Source organism: Carassius gibelio, chromosome B13 (assembly GCF_023724105.1).
Source record: "Carassius gibelio isolate Cgi1373 ecotype wild population from Czech Republic chromosome B13, carGib1.2-hapl.c, whole genome shotgun sequence".
Classification (NCBI taxonomy): Eukaryota; Metazoa; Chordata; class Actinopteri; order Cypriniformes; family Cyprinidae; genus Carassius; species Carassius gibelio.
In genome coordinates, this window is record NC_068408.1 from 8520985 (window position 1) to 8541352 (window position 20368).

A 20368-nucleotide genomic window follows, 5' to 3' on the forward strand; every position below is an offset into this window, starting at 1 on the left:
CGTGCGCTGGTTCCCTCCCTCGGGGCTGCGCAGATGCGGGAAGCGCGCGCAGTGAGCAGCTGTGATTACACCGTCATGAACACACGCGCACCACATCGGAGTTGAATCAGGACGTTGCCAACAACAAAGACACTAGCACACCGAATTTCCGTAGGATTACAACGGATTCAGGCGTCGCTTTTGTGACTGGAATATGCACAGCAGACGGACTCCAACAACATGACAGTGTCGCGCTGGAGAAACTCCTGCTCCCGCGCTTCATGACGAGTCTTGAGGCCGCTGCGCCGCCAGATGTGCTGCCGTTAACCGCAGCCACAGCACCGCCAGACGAACACCAGCCTGACGACACTCAACGCTTGCTTTTAATATTTCCCTCTCTGTGAAAGATATGACATTGGCTGTCATGTTTGGGCGAACTGCCCGACTAGCATGTGCGGCTAATTTCGGTGTATGTTAGCGGCTAATTAGCGCACGACGACCGCGACACCCCAACGGCTGTCAGGACAGAGACCCAGACATTTTTACGTTCTTAAAAACTGCTTAATTTGATTTACAAACAATTTTTCCACACAGAATGAGGTGTTTCACGTGTCGAAAAGCCCCGCTGGCCGGTAAATGTGGTAGACTTTGAGTTTGTTTTGAGTGTGCGAGCGCGCCGTGAGAGCGGCTAAACCTGGGTTGTTGTTCCCGGGGCTGGGAGCGCTCGGGGCCGATGCGGAGTAGCGCGGGCGGCGGCCGCAGGCATGCAGCACGACTTCGGCTCCAGCGAGGAGATCAACTCGAGATGGCGAGGCCTGTTCGTGCAGGCGCTGCGAAAGGTAATGACCCTGTTCGGTCCGTGATTCACACTTCTCGTTATGTTTATATCGAATCTCAAGCGTAATGATTGAGTTTTAAAGACTATCTCTGCATAACTGAAATATAGAGGTTTCTTCGTATTGTGATTTGCACAGATGTGCGTAGTGTCTGCTTTGAGGTGTTCCTAAATAATGCAGATGTGCAAGATGCAAAGAATGTTTCTTTACTTCTATCATGGGCTAAACGCCATACAAGCACGGATTCATAGTTGACGCACTTTGACACGACATGTCCTGCCTAGTGTCTAGTCTGGAGAGTTCAGTTGGTAGGTTTTTACTTTCTGATGGGGCTTTACCTTTGGTCAATGAGTCCAATGTTTAACTATCATGCAATGTTAATCATTTTTAAAATTACACGAAATAACTGTGTGTATGTGTGTGTGTATATATATATATATATATATATATATATATATATATATATATATATATATATATATATATATTTATCTATTTATATATATATAGATAAATATATATATATATATATACACACACATACACACAGTTATTTCGTGTAATTTTATTTAAGATTGAGGGATTCCTGGGCTACCCTGCCAGAATAAATGAAAAATGTATTCCAGATCTCCCTTCTGTCTTGTTCTTCTCACTACTTCAAGCATATCTCAGTACCATCAGGAGACCGTGGGAACAGATGGTGTGTGTGAATGTTTTTGGTTGTGAGAGAAAGAAAGATTTAAGCTGCATCTGATCTGATGCTGAAAATGATTTTCACTTCCAACCAAACAGTCCCTTAGAAATAAATGTGAAGTGAGTGACACACTGAGGCAAATAAAGCACTTTAATTATAAACAACATATTGACAGATCATTACTTGAAGGAAAAGCTAAACAAAAACATAAACTTGACTCATTCACATGTCATTCCAAACCTGTATCCCTTTCTTTTTTCTGTGAAGCATAAAAGAAGATACTCTGAGAAGTGTCTCCATCTGGTTATTTTACAGTGGACGTCAATAGTGACCAAAACTGGTTACTAACATTCTTCCAAATAAATAATGTGTTCTGCAGAAGAAAATTATATAGGTTTGGAACGATATGATGCTGAATAAATAATAATAACAGATTTATCTATTAATTGATGCTCTGTTCCTTGTAAGTTATATTATTCATCCACACCTACAGCGTCAAGATGTAAATGTACATCACTTTTAAATATCATCCTTGATGTTTTTCACTCTGGACGTACACTCACTAGTGCTCAAATCTCTAATTTTCTCTGCCTGCTCTCCCATTCTCCACATCAATACTATTCTGTCTGCTACTATCATCCCCCATCCCTGGAGAAGACAGAGGGGTAGAGTGTGTGTTTGTATCTGCGTGTGTGTATGTGTGTTGTAGGGTCCCAGTAGAGTAGCTCTCAGTGCCTAATGGAGGACGGCATGTAACCAGACACTGGAGCAGAGAGCACAAGCCATCTCTCATCCTGTATATTTCTGTGTATGTGTATGTGCTTGAATGCATTTGCTTAGCTTTTTTTCAGTCTGTATTTCACAGTTCGATTGCAAAAGAGGATTAAATCTGTGTTTGAACCTGTGCTCACCTTTTAACCTTTCACTCCTCATAACACAACCACAATTTTTTATTTTATATTAGACTGCTACTGTTTGCACTCTCTGACACTTTTTTTCTAACTGGATTTGCCACACTACCTGAACAGACTGCATTCCTATTTCAGGACACAGCCCAGTAAGGTGGGAGGGGGATAACATTGGAAAGAGAGTTTTTTTTTTGTTTGTTTTTTTTTTCATTTGTCCACCAAACTGAGAGCTGAGAAGGTGTGTGCATATCAGCGTGTGCATGTCAGATGATGTCATGCTGCCTTTGTAATAGTTTGTCTATCTCTATTAATGTGTGAGAGAGCTGTGATCACAGAGCAGATTTCTCTATAACTATTTATTTTTATCATTTTTTTTTAATGTGTATTTGTCTTGGTGATACCATTCCAATGCATCTGTGGTTCAGTGTTAGAATGAAGTTAATTTTGTTCTGTGTTTATATGTGCAGGTGCAGTTACAAGTGCATCCAAACCTATTGGCTAAAGAAGATGCGCTCCAGCACATTGAGGCTCTCATACTACAGCTCCTGAACAAGCTGTGTGTTACACAGCCCAGAACAATAGCTGATGTCGAGGTACAAATACAGACATATCAGGGATAGGTGGTGTTGTGATATACTATATAGTATACTATAGGAGAAATTGCAGCAATTGTGCTATACAGATGGTGCTGATGGTGGGTATGACTGCTTTTCATTATTTACAGTGGCAGCATGGGGCAATTTAAATATATTGAGTGGTACATGCCCTAAACAATCAAGACTAAAGCGTGAAATTTGCAAAATTTTCAATTGAGGCACCTGATGTATGTCTTCAAATGAGGCTCATCCGTTCAAAATCTTAAGGGTTTAAATTGTGACCTGTGCTGGCAAAATGAGTTGGAATGCGCACAGGCTAATTTTGTGCTACATGCAAAAAAAAAAAATCAAATTTGAGGTTTTCACAAAAATTAGTTCTTTAAACACTTGTCTAGCAATCCCAATGCTCCAAATAGCATTATATATATACAGTGCCCTCCATGAGTATTCGAACAATAAAGACAAAATAGCTTTCTCTACTGTGGATTCAAAACATTTGCAAATATGATTAAAAGATAAAGACTTGACAAAACTACAGAATGTCACATTTTATTATTAGGTCTTTCAACACGCATTATTTACCAAATAAAAAGGACAGCTCTTTTAGAGTTCATCCCACTATTTGATGTGACAATAAGTATTGGAACCGTTGAATTTAAGGCAGATGTAAAAGATTAAACGCTAATATTTAGTTGCAGATCCCTTGCATGCGATCAGAGCAATAAGTCTGCAACCCATAGACATCACCAGACTCTTGGTCTTATGCTTTGAAATGCTTTCCCCCGGCCTTTAATGCAGCCAGAGGTTTGCATCTTGCGGTGTAGCTTCTGTAATTCTGTGTCAAATTCTCCTGCAGACTGTAGATTGACAGAGTATCACCCCAGCTTTCTGGGAGGAGTTGGTGATTTTACAGACATGTATTTTAGGGTTCATTTCACAGCTTTTTTTTTATTTGTCTGTCTCCACTGATTAGGTCGTTGTTGGTTGCTGATGTCACCGGTAGTTTCCAAACTCTTGATTTCTCCATGCCTTTTGTTTTTTCTATAGTTCTAGATGACTTCCTCTTTTCTTTTCGCATCCAAATTGCTTGCTTTTCTTTCAGAGTCTGCTCCCTCGTCTTCATCCTGGCTTGTGTGTCATCATCGAATGCAAGACTTAGGCCCAATCCCAATTCTATTTTATACCCCTTCCCCTTCCCCTTGTCCCTTGAAACAGAGTGTCAAGGGGTATGGGAGACAATATTCCCCTAAGGATTGGGACACCACTACCATGACGTCACACACCATCATTCGTCATCTAGCTCTTACAATACACACATATATTGGTGTGCTGGTGTGCATTAGAGCCTTTAATTATCGTTCGGTATTAATGCCCTGCTTACTGACGCACACACATACCGGAAATCGTGCAGCTCACACATCTATGAGAAAATAAACTTGTGAACGCTGCCTCACGACTTTTATTAAATACAGTTTAAATACTGAATGGCTACATTATATTTTCCAGCGACGAGAGAATACAATCGCTCTTTTTAAGTAAACTCACTCTAAAAAGATAAACGCACAGACGCAAATATACACAATTTTGCTTTCTCTCTCTCTCTCTCTCTCTCTCTCTCTCTCTCTCTCTCGAATAGGCAATATTTGAGAAAATGGTTTAGCGATTTTTAATTATTGGGGGGATTAGACCCCATCAATGTCTACGGAAGTTATCGCCCTGATCAGACATAGGCTGTGGCACTATCAAGCAGTCTGTAATGATATGATGTCAGCAAATATTAGCGATTTTTTGCAAACATTTCTTTGAGTAACATGACCGTTAATAGAACTCTCAATTGAATGTAACATAAAACAAATGATTACTTTTCGTTAAAATCTTTATTTATGCCAGAAAAGCTTACAATTAAGTGTCTTTTTGTTCGCTGTAGCAGCCATGTTGCCATGATAATTCATACCCCTTCGTCTGAAGTGTGGTCCCGAAAAATCTTCGTTTGAAGGGCTATCTGGCCCTTCCCCTTACCCCTACCCCTCCAACCGAAAGACAATTGAGACACCCTTACCCCTTCACGTGAACTCCATTTCGCGCGGGGTAAGGGAAAGGGGAAGGGCTAAGAGGTAGAATTGGGATTGGGCCTTAGAATGCAGAAGCAATGGAAACTGATAAATTACTCTAAATAGTACATGACAGTTAGACACAAATACATGCATACAGTCAGGCAGTAAGTGTGCCTAACAGCTTTGTCACCTTTTGACTTGATGTGTAACCACAGGATCGTGTCCAGAAGACGTTCCCGAATCCCATCGATAAATGGGCCATGGGAGACGCTCAGTCTGCAATAGAGAAGCGCAAGCGAAGGAACCCACTGCTGCTTCCAGTCGATAAGATACATCCACTACTGAAGGTGCGAAAACCTCAAACACATACTCAAAATTCACAAATTGTTAGCTAGCACGTAGAGTAACACATGGTTGGTTTTGTGTGCAGGAGATGCTGGGTTATAAGATCGACTATAATGTGTGTCTGTATATTGTTGCTGTGCTGGAATACATCTCAGCTGACATCCTCAAGCTGGCGGGAAACTACGTGAGCAACATTCGTCATTTCGAGATCAGCCAGCAAGACATAACTGTCTCCATGTGTGCTGACAAGGTTAGAAATGTGTTTTGTGTGTGTGTGAGAACTTACTGATTCATCATGTCTATATATATAGTTGTTGTTTTTTGAAAGGATGAAACTGCATCAAGTGAAATTACTAAAGAAATTATATTTAGCTATGACAATTAGTTTATTTCTAATGTGTCTTAAACAGTAATAACATATATAATAACAATAACAATAATGCATAATTAAATTCTAAATTAAGATTAATTTAAAAGATGGACAATTTATTAAGTAATGGCAATTAAGTCATTCAACCCTCTACGGATACAAGGGATGGACGATGTCTATCAAATTGGCATCGGACAATGTCTACAGTGAAACATTGTTTTGGTACGATGACATCGGGGGTGGGGTGCTAAGGGATGTGTGTGTGTGTGTGTGTTTGTGGTAGGTATGTATGTATGTATGTATGTGTCTGTGTGTGTGTGTTTATATATATTTATACACATACGGTACATGCATATATAGTATATCAGTCTGACAAATAAACTGAAAAAATTATTTTAAAAAATTATATAATGTTTGTATAATGATGGCACAGCTTAAATATCTGAAAGTACATTCTTAACATCAGTCAGTCAAGCATTAAATATGATAATCAAGTATTATTTAATGATATAACTTTAGTAATTAAAATTAAAATGTATGAATTCATATTAGTCATTTTAACTGAACTTAAGGCTGCTGTTGCTGCTTTTTTGGTTATTATGTTTCTATTAAAAAATGGGGGAAAACTAACACAAATACTGATACAATATTAATAATAGTCATACTTAGAATTCTACTAATAAGAGCGATATAAAACGCACTAGGTTTAATAAGCTGCTGGATACATGAATATGAATCAGGTTGTGTGCATTCGTTTGAACTGATTTGCTGAAATCAAAACCAGGATGAAAATAGGTGAGTGCTAGCCAATGAGATTGTCGTTTGTGCATCAGATCCCCCCCCCCCCACCCCACTACCAGAGAACCCAGCAGTTCTTTAAAGCTGAAGAATTCCAAGGGAACTCTGACAGGAAAATACAACAAAGAATATTGTTTACATGTAGCATATTAATTTTGCATGTTATGTAAGTTATGTCTCGCTCTCTTTGCGTGTTTGTGAGACAAAGCCTTCAAACTAGAGTTTACAGTATGTCAAATACAAGTGCGCTGCGCATCCATTGAGATGAACTGAAAAATAGCACAGATCACTTGACAGAGTGAGACTCTGAAGTGATAAGTGTTCTGTGAGTGAAAATGTATCTGTGATAAACGTAGCCTCCATCTAACACAATTCTTTTTCACACAATAATTTATTAGCCATTGGCTAATATTAGACATCGTTAGTCACCCAGTGTGAAGATTTAGTTGTATATGTGAGTGGTTTACTCGCAATGCATAATAAGTCTGTTACACTAAATTTAATTTGAGTTCATCAGCTTTGAAACCTGCAAAATATGTTGTCACTTGCCTTAGGGTTTGTGATAGATCTAGCTCAAGGTGATGCATGATATTTTCTTGTTGCTGTTATTTTCAAATATTATTATTATAATATGCAAAGCTACTCTACTCCACTAAACTAAAGAAATAGTTATAAAAGCTTTTCTCTAAATTAGTATGTCTGAATAACAAGACCATTAAAGATTAACTACAAAAATAATAGTGAATAGTTTAAATGTATTATTTTAATGTATCAACAATATTGCTTTTGTGTGTGTGCCTTCAGGTTTTAATGGATATGTTCGATCAGGAAGAGGAGATGGGCCTGATGTCTCAGAGTGTAGAGGAGGTGTCTTCCTCTGGTGTGCTCACATATGATGACCTTGTGCGTCTGGAGATCGCTGAGGAGCGTCAGTATCTGCGGGAGCTCGATCTTATCATCAAAGTATTCCGCCAAGCCTTTACGTCCAGTAGCAAACACTTCTCCACTCAGGTGCGTTCTTCTGACCAATCAGAACATGTCAACTGATGTAAATATTCATACTGGCAGGGATAAGCTGTTTGCTTTCTATCTTTTTTGCTTTTTATCATCATTTATTCTCAGTTTTCTCTCTCCGCTATGTGTGTAGGATGTGGAGCTGGCATTCAGTAATATTCTAGAGGTACACGAGTTAACAGTTAAGCTGTTGGGTCTTATCGAGGATGCTGTAGAAATGACAGCTGACGGTAGTCCACACCCCCTTGTGGGCAGCTGCTTCGAAGACCTCGCTGAGGTACAGAAACTCAAAAACTCATGATAGTCCAAAAAAGAGAAAAACAATCATGTGGGTATATCACTGTAGGGTGACCTGTACATAAATATCTTGTATGCCATAATAACTTAACATAAAAATGATTATGAAAGGGTGTGTTATATTAGGCTAAGTTTTTTTATATTCATATCAAAAGCATAACTTGGATCTTTAGACACATTTTCTAGATTTATTTTTTTGTTGTTGTTTTTTGTAAGAGGATGCCTGTTATTTTGCTATGTCCCATCTAAGCCTCTCCCAATAACAACTCGTTGTTGTGCAATAATATTGCCCCAGAAATAATAGTGATTAAACAATATTATTGTAATTTTAAGACCATTTTATGGCACTGAATATATAATCATAATATAACCGCATAATAATGCAAGAAGATATATGAGAAAGGTTCAGATCCCTAAACAAGCCATATCTGCTGATCAAACTTTGTAGAAGCATTTTTTTAATATGAACTAGCTCCAAATATGCCACGTAGTTAATTTGTATGTAAATATAATGGGCAATATATTGCATCACCAAAAATTATTGAGGTCATGTGTACTGTACATATATTGTGCAGTAAGTCGATATATTGATTATTGCGACATGCCTAGTGCCATGCGCATTTAATTTGAATGATAGTAAAATATTGTCAAATCATAAAATGTAAAAAAAAAATCTCCTATTACTATTTTGGTAAATAGGAGATTACTTAATTTGAGTGTATTGATAATTTGATAATAAGCACTATGTTTTTATTTAATAAAAAATAAGAGTTTGTTCATGTCCCTTGAATGGTTGTCCACCCTGTCGTATTGGGGAATCCAACATTTTAAGAAAAAGCCATCCCCTTTAGTGACATCAGTGCAACAGATTTTGTGTCAGTGGGGGGAATATCAGTGACTGAGGTGAGCAAGTTAGTGACTTTCCATTTCTTTGTATGAGTTTGCTTCCTTGCTTTGTCAAAGCTTAACATGTCCACCCTGTTGGCATAAAATATGCCAAAGGTGATTAGAATACAGTATTTTTACAAATATGTAAGTTTAAATATACCAAATTCTCTTCAACAACCAGACTAAATATTTAGCTAGTCACAGTTTGTTGTAAGCTAATATGGTAATTGAAGCTTAAAATGTCAACACTGTCACTGTTTCAAATGCATTCATTTTTAGTTAATGTTGTAAAAACTAAAATGAATGGGGGGTGGGGGTTATCATTGTAATTGAGGATGTAGTTTTATTATTTATTATTATATCTTTTTTTAATAACCCTGTTTAGGAAAGGGACATCATACCTTGCAGAAAATATAATTTGCATCTTAATTTTGCAATGAAAACATGAAAGGGTGAATGTATCTTATGGTTTATGCTTAGAATAATGGCCCATAATTACCTAAAAAAAAAATGTGTGGAAGCTCAGCTAATATGTTTTTATAGTACTTGAGTGTCTGCTATTTATGGTACGACATAAAAAGGCACTCTATGGTGATATTGACCCATGTGTGATGTACCTTACTGCGCTGAAGAAACGTTTGTGTGTATATTTGTTGTGTACAGGAGCAGGCATTTGATCCCTATGAGACACTCTCTCAGGACATCCTCTCGAAGGAATTCTGTCAACATTTCAATACTCTGATGTCCCGCCCCACGGTTGCTCTGTACTTCCAGGTAAGCACCAACACTGGCCTCTGATTGGTTCATCTTTTTTGATTGGTCGATAACTGGTAGTGTACTGGTAGGTAGTGAAAAAAAGGCAAGATCTCCAGACACTGAAAATTGTCTTTTATTTAAAAAAAGTTTCAAACTACTTTATAAATCAGTTCAATTATTTTTGTTGAGATATTGTTTAGGTTAGTTTTGTATGGATCAGTTTCATGTTTGCTCCACTTTTATCCAGTACAGTGCCTCTAAGAAAGTGACAAATTTAAAACTGCTTTTAGAGCTTTGCTAATTAACACCTGTTCTTTCATTAGTCACACTTGGAAATCACCGCATTTTGAAGGCAAATAATCCAATCTAAAAAGAGACTTGTGTGGACAGGTAGAGGGCGGGCATTGGAATCAAAGCCTTCATCTCTGCAGGCATGAGCTCTGATGTTCACTCTCCTGTGGTGTGTTTCTGTGTGTTTCAGTCAATTGCAGAGGGTTTTAAGGAGGCAGTGCAGTATGTGCTTCCTCAGTTGATGATGGTTCCTGTTTACCACTGCATACACTACTTTGAACTGTTACAGGCGAGTACTAAACACACTTCAGACTCAGTCAGTAACCTACAACTGTGTAATGTGTTTTCTGAGGTTTGTGTATCTTTGTTTTTTGTAGCAATTGCAGGAGTGCAGTGAAGACCAAGATGACAGAGAGTGTTTAAAACAGGCTCAAACTGCACTGATCAACCTACAATGCAGCATTGAACGCATATATGCTAAACACCAACCACGGCGCAAACAAGGGTAACACAAACACCACGGCTTGCACAACCATGTGTCTGTACCAAATCCCATTTTTATCTTTCTTTCTTTATGACTTTCTTTTTTAGGGAGCCACTGTATCGGTTGTTTAGTCGTGCATCTCGCAGCAAACAGGCAGCAATAAAGCGTATGAATGACATCCAGAGGAGTATTGATGGCTGGGAGGGCAGAGACATTGGCCAGTGCTGCAGCCAGTTCATCATGGAGGGGGCACTCTTACGGGCCGGAGCCAAGCATGAACGGCACAACTTCCTGTTCGACGGCCTCATGATAAGCTGCAAAGCCAACCAGAGCTCTAGGTTGCCGGGAGCAGGCAGTGGGGCAGAGTTTCGTCTGAAAGAGAAGTTTGTTCTACGCAAGTATCGTATTGTAGATCGTGAGGATTCACCAGAGTTTCGTCACGCGTTTGAGCTGGTGGGCCGTGAGGAAAGTGGTGTCGTGTTCAGCGCACGGTCAGCAGAAGAGAAGAGTGCATGGATGGCCGCACTGTTCACACTGCAGTACCGGCCCACTCTAGACCGCATGCTGGACACAGTCCTGCACCACGAGGAACAAGCACAACCGCTGAGGCTCCCGTCACCAGATGTCTACCGGTTTGCCATACAGGATTCTGAGGAGAACATTGTGTTTGAGGAGGGAGCACAGCGCAAGACTGGAATCCCTATAATTAAGGCCGGGACAGTAGTCAAGCTTATTGAGAGACTGACATACCACATGTACGCAGGTACAGAATAAAACACTCCTTTAGATCAAAAGGTTTTTAAGAAAGAAATTCAGTCAAAGGTCTCCAAACTTTTGCCTGCCAGTGTGTTTATTTGTCTATGTCCTTGGGTGCCTTTTATAAGTACTGTTCTCTATTTCCACACAGACCCAAATTTCGTGCGTACGTTTCTGACTACGTACCGTTCTTTCTGTAAACCACAAGACTTGCTAACACTACTGATTGAAAGGTAAAGCACACATACACTTGTGTCTCACACATGTTCAGTCAATGAGAAGAGAGGAATTCTGTTCAATCTTTCACAGCTCTGCCATCACTCTTAAAATTTTAGCATGTCCGTCTGGGAGTTTGTGGCATTTACACGTATTGGTTTGTAAACGTAACCTTGTCTGCTGTTTCTTTTAGTGTTTCCCTTTCATGTTAGGATGTTTAGTATGTGCATGCAATTTAGTTTAATTGTTTCCCCATGATGCTTCAGGATTGAGATTCCAGAGCCAGAGCCATCAGAAGCAGACCGAGAGGCACTTTGGAATGGAGAGCAACCAATGGCGGCCGAGCTTCAGAGATTTCGAAGAGAATACGTGCAGCCTGTCCAACTCAGGTAAAACACACACGTTCTCATAGCACATCCATATATGACGCACCCATGATGATATCACAATTTAAAATAACCGTTTTCTATTTCTGTTATACATCTTAAAAATGCTATTTATTCTTGAAATGGCAAAGCCTAATTTTTAGCAGCCTTTACTATGGTTTTCATTCAAATGATCCTTCAGAATTTTATGAAAGGTTGATTTGGTGCTCAAGATACATTTCTAATTATTATCAGTGTTGAATACTGTTGTTCTGTTAATATTTCAGTGGAAACTGTGATCCATGTTTTGATTCTTTGGATCTTCAAAAGAACAGAATTTTTAACTTTATTTATTTTTTATTGTTTTTGTAAGACTCAATCATCCTGTTGTTGCTTCATCTTGTGCTCATTCAGTCAGTGTCACCACACACAGTCCTGCTGTCCATCAACACTAATAGTGTCTGTGAGCTCGTCGTTCTGATGTCTGTCTGTGTGTCATTAGGGTTCTGAATGTGTTCCGTCAGTGGGTAGAACATCACTTTTATGACTTTGAGAATGATCCTGAACTCAGCAGTGGACTTGAAGAATACCTCACCAGCACCACACAGCTTAGAGGTATATACACACACTTTAACAATGCTGAGTGTCCATGCATGCTTCTCACACATACACACATACTCAATGAGACGCACACAAGTTTAGAGACTGATATCTGATATTCTGTTTTACAGGTAAATCGATGCGAAAGTGGGTGGAGTCTATTATCAAGATCATGAGGCGTAAGAAACAAACTCAATCCAATGGCATCAGTCACAACATCACCTTTGAGAGCCCCCCTCCTCCTATTGAATGGCACATCAGCCGCTCCGGGAACTTTGACACTTTTGACCTCATGACCCTTCATCCAATAGAAATTGCTCGTCAGTTAACACTTCTAGAGTCTGATCTGTACAGGTGAGCAAATCAGACCCAAACGAATGTAAAAGAACAGTTCATTGAATAATTATTGTACATTTTTTGTGCTTAGAGCCGTTCGTCCATCTGAGCTGGTAGGAAGCGTTTGGACAAAAGAAGACAAAGAGAAGAATTCTCCGAATCTGCTGAGGATGATTAGACACACAACCAACCTCACGCTGTGGTTCGAAAAGTGAGTAACTAGCACATAGCCAAGTGCATCATCTCCATAAATAGTGCAACACATTTTATGGTGAAGAAAAACATCATCTTCATTTTTGATGTTATGGATTCTGTAAGTGAATTCTTTGTTTCTGTCTATCACTCAGGTGTATAGTAGAGGCTGAAAATGTGGACGAGAGGGTTGCTGTATTCTCTCGTATTATTGAGATCCTGCAGGTGTTTCAAGAGCTCAATAACTTTAATGGAGTTTTGGAGATTGTAAGCGCCATCAACTCCGTACCGGTGTATCGTCTCGACCACACGTTTGAGGTGACCTGTTCGTTCATTATGCACTCATAGTGTGAATCAAAATAGTAATTTACTGATAATATTGTTCTTGATTATGTTGTGTATGTGTAGGCCGTGCCTGAGAGGAAGAGGAGGATTCTGGAGGAAGCTGTTGAACTCAGTCAGGATCATTTTAAGAAATACCTCGCCAAGCTCAAATCCATCAACCCACCTTGCGTACCTTTCTTTGGTAAGAGAAAGAGCTGCTTTGTAACAAACTAGCATGTATACTACCCAAGTTTTGGGTAGTAAGGTTTTACATTTTTTTGGAAGAAGTATTTTGTGGTCCCTAAGGCTGCATTTATTTTGTCAAACAAACAGTAATATTGCGAAATATTATTACAATTATTAGAAAATAACTGTTTCAATTATGTATTTTGAAATAGAATTTATTCTTGTCATGGCAAAGCTGAATTTTCAGCAGTTATTTCTCCAGTCTTCAAAAAATGTTGTGTTGCTTGATATTTTTGTGGAAACCAATTTTTGAATGAATACAAAGTTTTAAAAATATATATATTTCAAAAAGAAAGCTTTTGTAACATAATGAATGTCTTAACCATCACTGTTGATCAGTTTAATTTGTCTTTGCTGAATAAAAGTATTAATTTCTTTCCTTCAAATCTCACTGACCCCAAAATCTTTAACAGCAATGTAAACGTGTGTGTAAGTTATTTCCTGTCTGTTTGCTATGTGTAAACCTGAAGGCATCTACCTGACTAACATTCTGAAGACTGAAGAGGGAAATCCGGATTTTCTAAAACGTGATGGAAAAGAACTGATCAACTTTAGCAAAAGACGCAAAGTAGCAGAAATCACTGGAGAAATCCAGCAGTACCAGAACCAGCCCTACTGCCTCAGAGTAGAATACGATATAAAGGTCTGTTTGTTCATTACTCACTCTCACTTCTTTCCTCTACCTCCATCTAGTTCTTATGATGTTAAGAAGAGTTTCTTTGTCTTATAGAAGTTTTTTGAGAATCTGAATCCAATGGGAAGCATGAGCGAGAAGGACTTTTCTGACTACCTATTCAACAAGTCTCTAGAGATCGAACCACGGAACTGCAGACAGCCACCCAGATTTGTGAGTTTGTTTTTGTTGTTAAAAACACTGTTTACATATATAAAATATGTCTGAACTTATCATTTTTTTATTATTAAATAATTAAAACAAACCAAAAAATATTAAAATGTTTTTGTTTTTTACTTTATAGTTTATTTGGTGAGGTTTCTAAACATTTTCTTTATTAATTTTATTTTTGACTTTTTGGCTTAAATTTAAAATTCTACAATTAAAGCTAAAGACAAAAGTAAGTATAGTAGAAATAATATAAACAAAAACCCGACTGGACATTATATTGGGACTTATTTTTGTGAAATGTTTTCATGTTGCTGCTTGTCATATACACATCTTCTGATTAATCAATTTAGAAGATATGTAGTTTAGCCCATTCTTATTACAGATCCATTGCTTCTTTCTGAACATTGATGGTACGAGAGAGAATTCTTTAAGAGATTCTCTTGATATGAGTATAATAAAGCGATAATGTTGTGTTTTCACAGTGTTCATGATTTATGTGAGATAGTTTAAGTTTATAACAGTATGCTGACTTGTAACGGAGTGTGTTGTATCGTATAGCCCAGAAAGACTACTTATTCTCTGAAGTCTCCTGGCATTCGACCAGTGCGGCAGACATCAGGAGGAGGAGGGACGCTGAAAGGTCACCCAGTCCCATTAGAACGAGAACCACCTCACAAAATCACCTTCAGGAGCATTGCAGAAATAGAACCCGAGACTCTCTCTTCTCTCCCCACCTCTCCAAACACCCCCACACCTCCACAGTCTGCCAGCTCTGACCTCAACTCTGTGTTCATGGAGCCTGACCTCAGCTGCTCCTATGGTAAGAGAGAGGAGTGGCTGGAAATTTGATGGTTAAGGATCAGCTAGTAAAATAGTGCATCATTTTTCCCTATACATGCATAAATTGCTTTTTGTTTGTTTTTCTGCAGGTAACAACACCATATTTGCCCCTGTTTTGCTGCCTCAGTCCAGTAAGTGTGTCGTCTTAATTTTCCTCAAGCAGACCTCTCTTGTTTTATGTGACATACTGTAAGATTATGTATTTTCTCTCTGTCAGAGTTTCAGTCTGTGTCGTGTGGCAGTTTACACCATTTGATTGGCGATGAGCTACTTAAACCCCCTCCATTACCTCCCCGCAGGAAAGATACCGCTTCAGAGACCAAGGTGACTTGCATAGTGTTAAGGAAGTTACTTTGAAACGATACATGCTATAATGTCCACACACTGAATATAAAGATCCCATAAATAATTTCCCAAGAATCCATTCAGAAAAGAAAAAGGGTTTTGGAGCTTTAATATTCAGTGTGCGGACAATGTTTTTGTTTATTTAATTTAATTTAATTTAAGTGCAGAACATTTTTGTTCTGCACTTTTAAGTAAATTTTTGGGTCTTTCTGGATATGCACACCTTTTTGCATTTCTTTGAAACTATACATGCTGCTAACGATTTAAAGAGTTGAGAACAATGCTACAAACAGCTTTTAACAAAATATATTTCAAAAAATGGAAACTTTTGAATCATTCCTCCTCCTTTTTAGGACCATGTTACAAAGAAAAAGAAAACAAAGCAGAACAAACTACAAGATCAACTTAATACAATAGATGAATTGTAATAATGATAACTTAATGTCCAAAATTGATAGGAGTACAGATGCAGACCTTTAAGAGGCTTGAGTTTTTTTTAGCAGTGGAGAAAATGGAGGAAAAATCGAAAAGGGAGAAGAAATGTATAGCACACAGTGTATGATCGTGAGTAAGCATGACACTACACGTTAGATGGTGCAGGGATCATGTTTGTGAGCGATCTTATCAGAGACACACTAACATCTCCGACATAGTGCCAGAAATAGCATTAATTCACTACATTAACATATTTGGCAACTGGAAAAATATGCAGCAGTGATGATTTGGGTCTGTCACAACCTTCTATGAGCAAAGTGGTCACAAACAATTACAGAACTTTCAGAACCTTATTGTCGCTGTTCCATTTCCTATAAAACATGTTAAGTATGACAGCATGGTAAATTAAAAAAATGTGTACATAGTGTGTGTGTGTGTGTGTGTGTGTGTGTGTGTGTGTGTGTGTGTGTGTGTGTGTGTGTGTGTGTGTGTGAGAGTGAGAGTATGGTAAAACAGGAAAAATTACGCCTGTAACTTCAAAGTGAAGGCGTATAATAAACCCTACTCTTAAAAGCGATCTTTTATTCCCTTCTTAGATAACCAACGAATCACGGTCTTCAAAAGACTGTGTCATAGCCAGCAACGGGGTCAGTCCCCCCTCCTCGTTAAGATAAAAGTATTTATTTTCCTCGCTCAGAGTTGCTCTCAGATTGGACCTAAATCACTTTTAAGCTAAGGTTCATAATTTTTAAGCTGAATAAGGAGCTCTCTGAGAGGATTTTTCGAATATTTAGGAATACAGGCCGTGAACAGTAAACTCCACCTACTTTGATATGATTGGACACCTCAGTCATTTATCCCTCCCGCGTGCGGTGGGTTGTCGACCCCTGATCTAGTCTTATCATAATTCTTTTTCAAGTTGGATTTGAGACTTTTTAAGTAACTTGAGTTAGTACGACAAAACAAATTTCCCTTTTTAAAATTTAGGCATACAAGGTAAAAAAATAAAAATTAAAAAAGAGAGCCACATACCCATAAACATTACTTTTAGTATTTGTGACATTTTGTTGTATTTTATTTTTCTGTGATTTCATTATTTAAAAAATGTATTGCAAATTATCAGCATAATTAGAGTGAAAAGTTGAATTGAAAACAGTTTTATAAATATCAGAATATCTTTGTTTGGTTTGTCCTGTTTTTGCTTTACTGAGATATTATTTACTCAGTTTCACAAGCTTTCATCATTGCATCACATTGTGCCGTCACATTTACACAAGTGCATTCTGTCCTCTCTTAAGTTGAGTTCCAGGCCCGAGAGTCCTCCCGCCATTCCACCACGACAGCCTCCTCTTCCTCGCCTGCAACCACGTGTCCCGGTAATCAACGGGCCAACAGACGGGCCGCTGCCAAGCCCCCCGCCCCCTCCGCCCCGGGATCCCCTGCCAGACACACCTCCGCCAGTTCCACAGCGGCCGCCAGAGATCTTCATCAACTACCCAGTGAACATGCAGCCATCTCCAGGAGGCCGTTTCCATTGGGACTTGTCCAGCTTGCCCAGTACTCCCAACACCCCTCCAAGCACGCCCTCGCCCCGTGTTCTGCCCCCCGGCACGCCTTCTCCACATGTGCCTCGACGCCCCTGCACACCCAGCATCAGTCAACCTAGTCTGGTCCACCTGCCCCCGCCCACTCAGGCCCCTCCCATACCGCCTCGGCACAACTCCACCCCCGCGCTGCCAAAACTGCCCCCCAAGACTTACAAGAGAGAGCTCTCCCAATCCACACATACTCTCTCACAGCCATCCATACACAGTCTCTCACTAGCCGACAACAGGGACAGCAATGAATAAGAGCATCACACCCTAAAACACAGACGTGTGTGTGAGTGTGTGTGTGAATCTGTGTGTTTTAACAACGTTTAATTTGGAACCAGACAATCTGATGCTAATAAAAACCTGAAAACGCTCATTGCTCTAGAGGAATGTGATTATCACTCATTTTCACATCCGTCACGTTCAGCGTGCAGAGCTACGCAAGGTCATGTGCTCGTCGACAGCACATTCACTGATGGAAATGCTGCTCAGAGGCCTTTCACCACCGTCTGACTGTGTTGTGGATGTTTATTTGGTTGCAAGTCAAAGGTCAACCAGGGTTCAACCCGAACACTCTCAGCACGCCTCTCTTCGGTTGCCTTTAACTCACAGCCGTGACCTTGACCAGAGATTGTACCCTTCAGGTGAACATTTTGGTGAGAGCTTTTTCCTTACACTATTTAAAGCCAATATGATGTCTTAACCCCTCCCTTCAAAGGCGTACTCATCTATTCGTCGATTCATCACAAACCGATACTTGCGCCCCTTGATTTCTGCACCAGACTCTTAATGTGCCTTCAATATCAGTACTGAACAAAACGTAAGTGTCTGAAAACGTTTGCCTTGACCATGCTCAGAACAAATGTCTAGACAACACCTCCGTTCGTCCGTTTGTGCGCATGCGCTCCAAGTATTCTGTACAGAGTGACATATCTGCCCTCACTTCTCACCATGGCACCGTGGCGGCCCAGATGCTGATGTATCTACTGACAATCTCAGTCTGAGACCCACCGGATTCACACACCGTTGTAGAGTTTGGTGTGGACCAGTGTCAAGTTTGTGTGTCTTAGTGTGCGGTGAGCCTTTTTTTTGCACTTTAGGGCAGTACTGTTACAGATAAGCAGAGGACTCAAATTCACAATCCTGTGACCTTATGACCCTGTCCTGCTAACCCCTGTCCTCTGGGCTGGTCAGGACAACCGTCTGGCTGTTTCCCAAAACTCTTGAACTTTGGGACACGGTCAGAATATTCTGTTGTAGATCACACCTCCTGCTCTCATTCAGGTCCGCTCCATCAACCGAAGCAGGTCTATACAGGAAGGGCTTCATCACCAGAGCAATTCCTATCCAGTCGACCACGGATATGATCTCCGAGGCAATCAGCCATAGAGGGACTGCAGTGTTTTATAGTGATGTCACATCCTGTATGTGTCTTTCATCCTGGCCACTCCCACTGAGATGATTAGTCAGTTGGTTTGAAGTGTTAGTAATTCCCCAAAACTCACTGTTTGTATGTGTGTGTGTGCGTGTGTATTCAAGGCCTGTAACTGCTTTTGTACCATGTTCTCCACAAGACTCATTAATAAACTCGCAGTCTTATTTTCTACTGAATGTTTTTATTCCTGTTTATGTGCATTCTGTTACATCAAAGTGTTTATTTCTGTCTGACAGATCACATCATGCTGGAAGATGTTTGTTGAATTTAGCTGTCGTTAGCTGTCAGAGGTCAGTTCACAGTGAGAACTTGTCATTTGCAATCTCAGATTCTTCAAAAAGATTCCAGTTATTTCATTGGATGAAGCAGAGACGTTCCCTGTGTATGATCAGTTGCAGCAGTTTGTGTCAGACTGTACTGCAGGGTCCTTCGCTGTCCTCACTGTCATGCCACACTGCTTCAGCCCGCTGGACTCCAGTCCCTCTATATGCAGATCTTAAACAACACATACACACATTACTACTTTGGAGTGCCCTTAACTGGCATCACACAGTTTTACGTTTAGCACAGAGATAACTTTGCACATGATTTAACGGGCTGTTTTATTGGATTTCAGAAATTGTTCTGAATGGCATACTCTGTAGATGACATGTAGATAACTCTAATCTCAGATATATTTGCAGGCTTAGAGGTAATTGCTGTTGAATAGATCCAGACTATTAGTACATACTTAGTTCTTTTTTTCACTTTAATTATCACAGATTTGTTCACAATCAAGCCTCAATTTGACACAGGATTTTCAGAAAGATTGAAACCAAATGATGCTGTGCTGACAGTATTGGATCTGATACTAATGTCACATCACAAGTGAGTAGCTGTTTTTATGTGGTCACCATTGCTTTGTTCGTTATTATAGATCATTTGATGTGCGGAGTATGCACTTTTTAACTTAAATCACTGCAGCGTCCATCTGTGAAGGATGCAGGCTATTAAACATACACAACTGTTAGCCATTCATAGCAGTGGACTTTTACTTCTGAGTCTACAATCCACCACACTTATTCAAACAGAGCGTTCTGATGAGGGGTTTCAAAATGACAGAAAACACCCTATTACATATATACAGTATATTTTTTCCTTTTTTTTAAAACTTGGTAACATGAGTGGACAGAATAAACAAGGAAGTTCTGAAAAAATGCAGTGATCTAGTTTATTTATAGTTATTTTCAAATCTTCAGTGTACTGTTATAAATTAACTATTAATGTTTATTTAATTCTAACAAGTTCTTGTTAAAAATGCATATATTGTTTATGAATTGCTTTTAATCCTAATGGGATTTTTGCATTAACTTTTGGATTCTCGCAAAAAAATAAGTTTAAGTTTCATGGTTCATGAAACTTACACATTTTGTTTTCAAGATAATCTCACAAAATAATATAACTTTTATGAATTTTGAAGCCTAAATAAAAACACCAGAACTTAGAAACTAAACTTAAAACTATAAACAAACTACAGCAACACAGTCGAGCGT

The 20368-nt window shown here is 39.3% G+C and overlaps 2 protein-coding genes across 2 annotated transcripts in view; one reads left to right on the plus strand and one right to left on the minus strand.

Moving 5' to 3' along the window:
* On the plus strand, positions 1-19007 carry sos2 (son of sevenless homolog 2 (Drosophila)). Its single transcript, XM_052572375.1, has 23 exons — positions 1-818; positions 2885-3010; positions 5283-5414; positions 5498-5662; positions 7385-7591; positions 7728-7871; positions 9443-9553; positions 10017-10115; positions 10204-10331; positions 10418-11073; positions 11218-11299; positions 11549-11671; positions 12150-12262; positions 12379-12601; positions 12675-12794; positions 12931-13093; positions 13184-13301; positions 13816-13988; positions 14076-14192; positions 14748-15009; positions 15119-15160; positions 15247-15353; positions 17108-19007. Exons 1-23 carry the CDS (start codon positions 744-746, stop codon positions 17657-17659), a joined length of 4038 nt encoding a protein of 1345 aa, XP_052428335.1. The 5' UTR covers positions 1-743; the 3' UTR covers positions 17660-19007.
* The window catches only part of LOC127970114 (uncharacterized), a 10717-nt gene continuing 9346 nt past the window's right edge, over positions 18998-20368 (minus strand). The window contains exon 16 of the mRNA XM_052572388.1: positions 18998-19331. Coding sequence (XP_052428348.1) covers positions 19244-19331 — 88 coding nt within the window. The 3' untranslated portion in view covers positions 18998-19243. The remainder of the gene's footprint in view (positions 19332-20368) is intronic.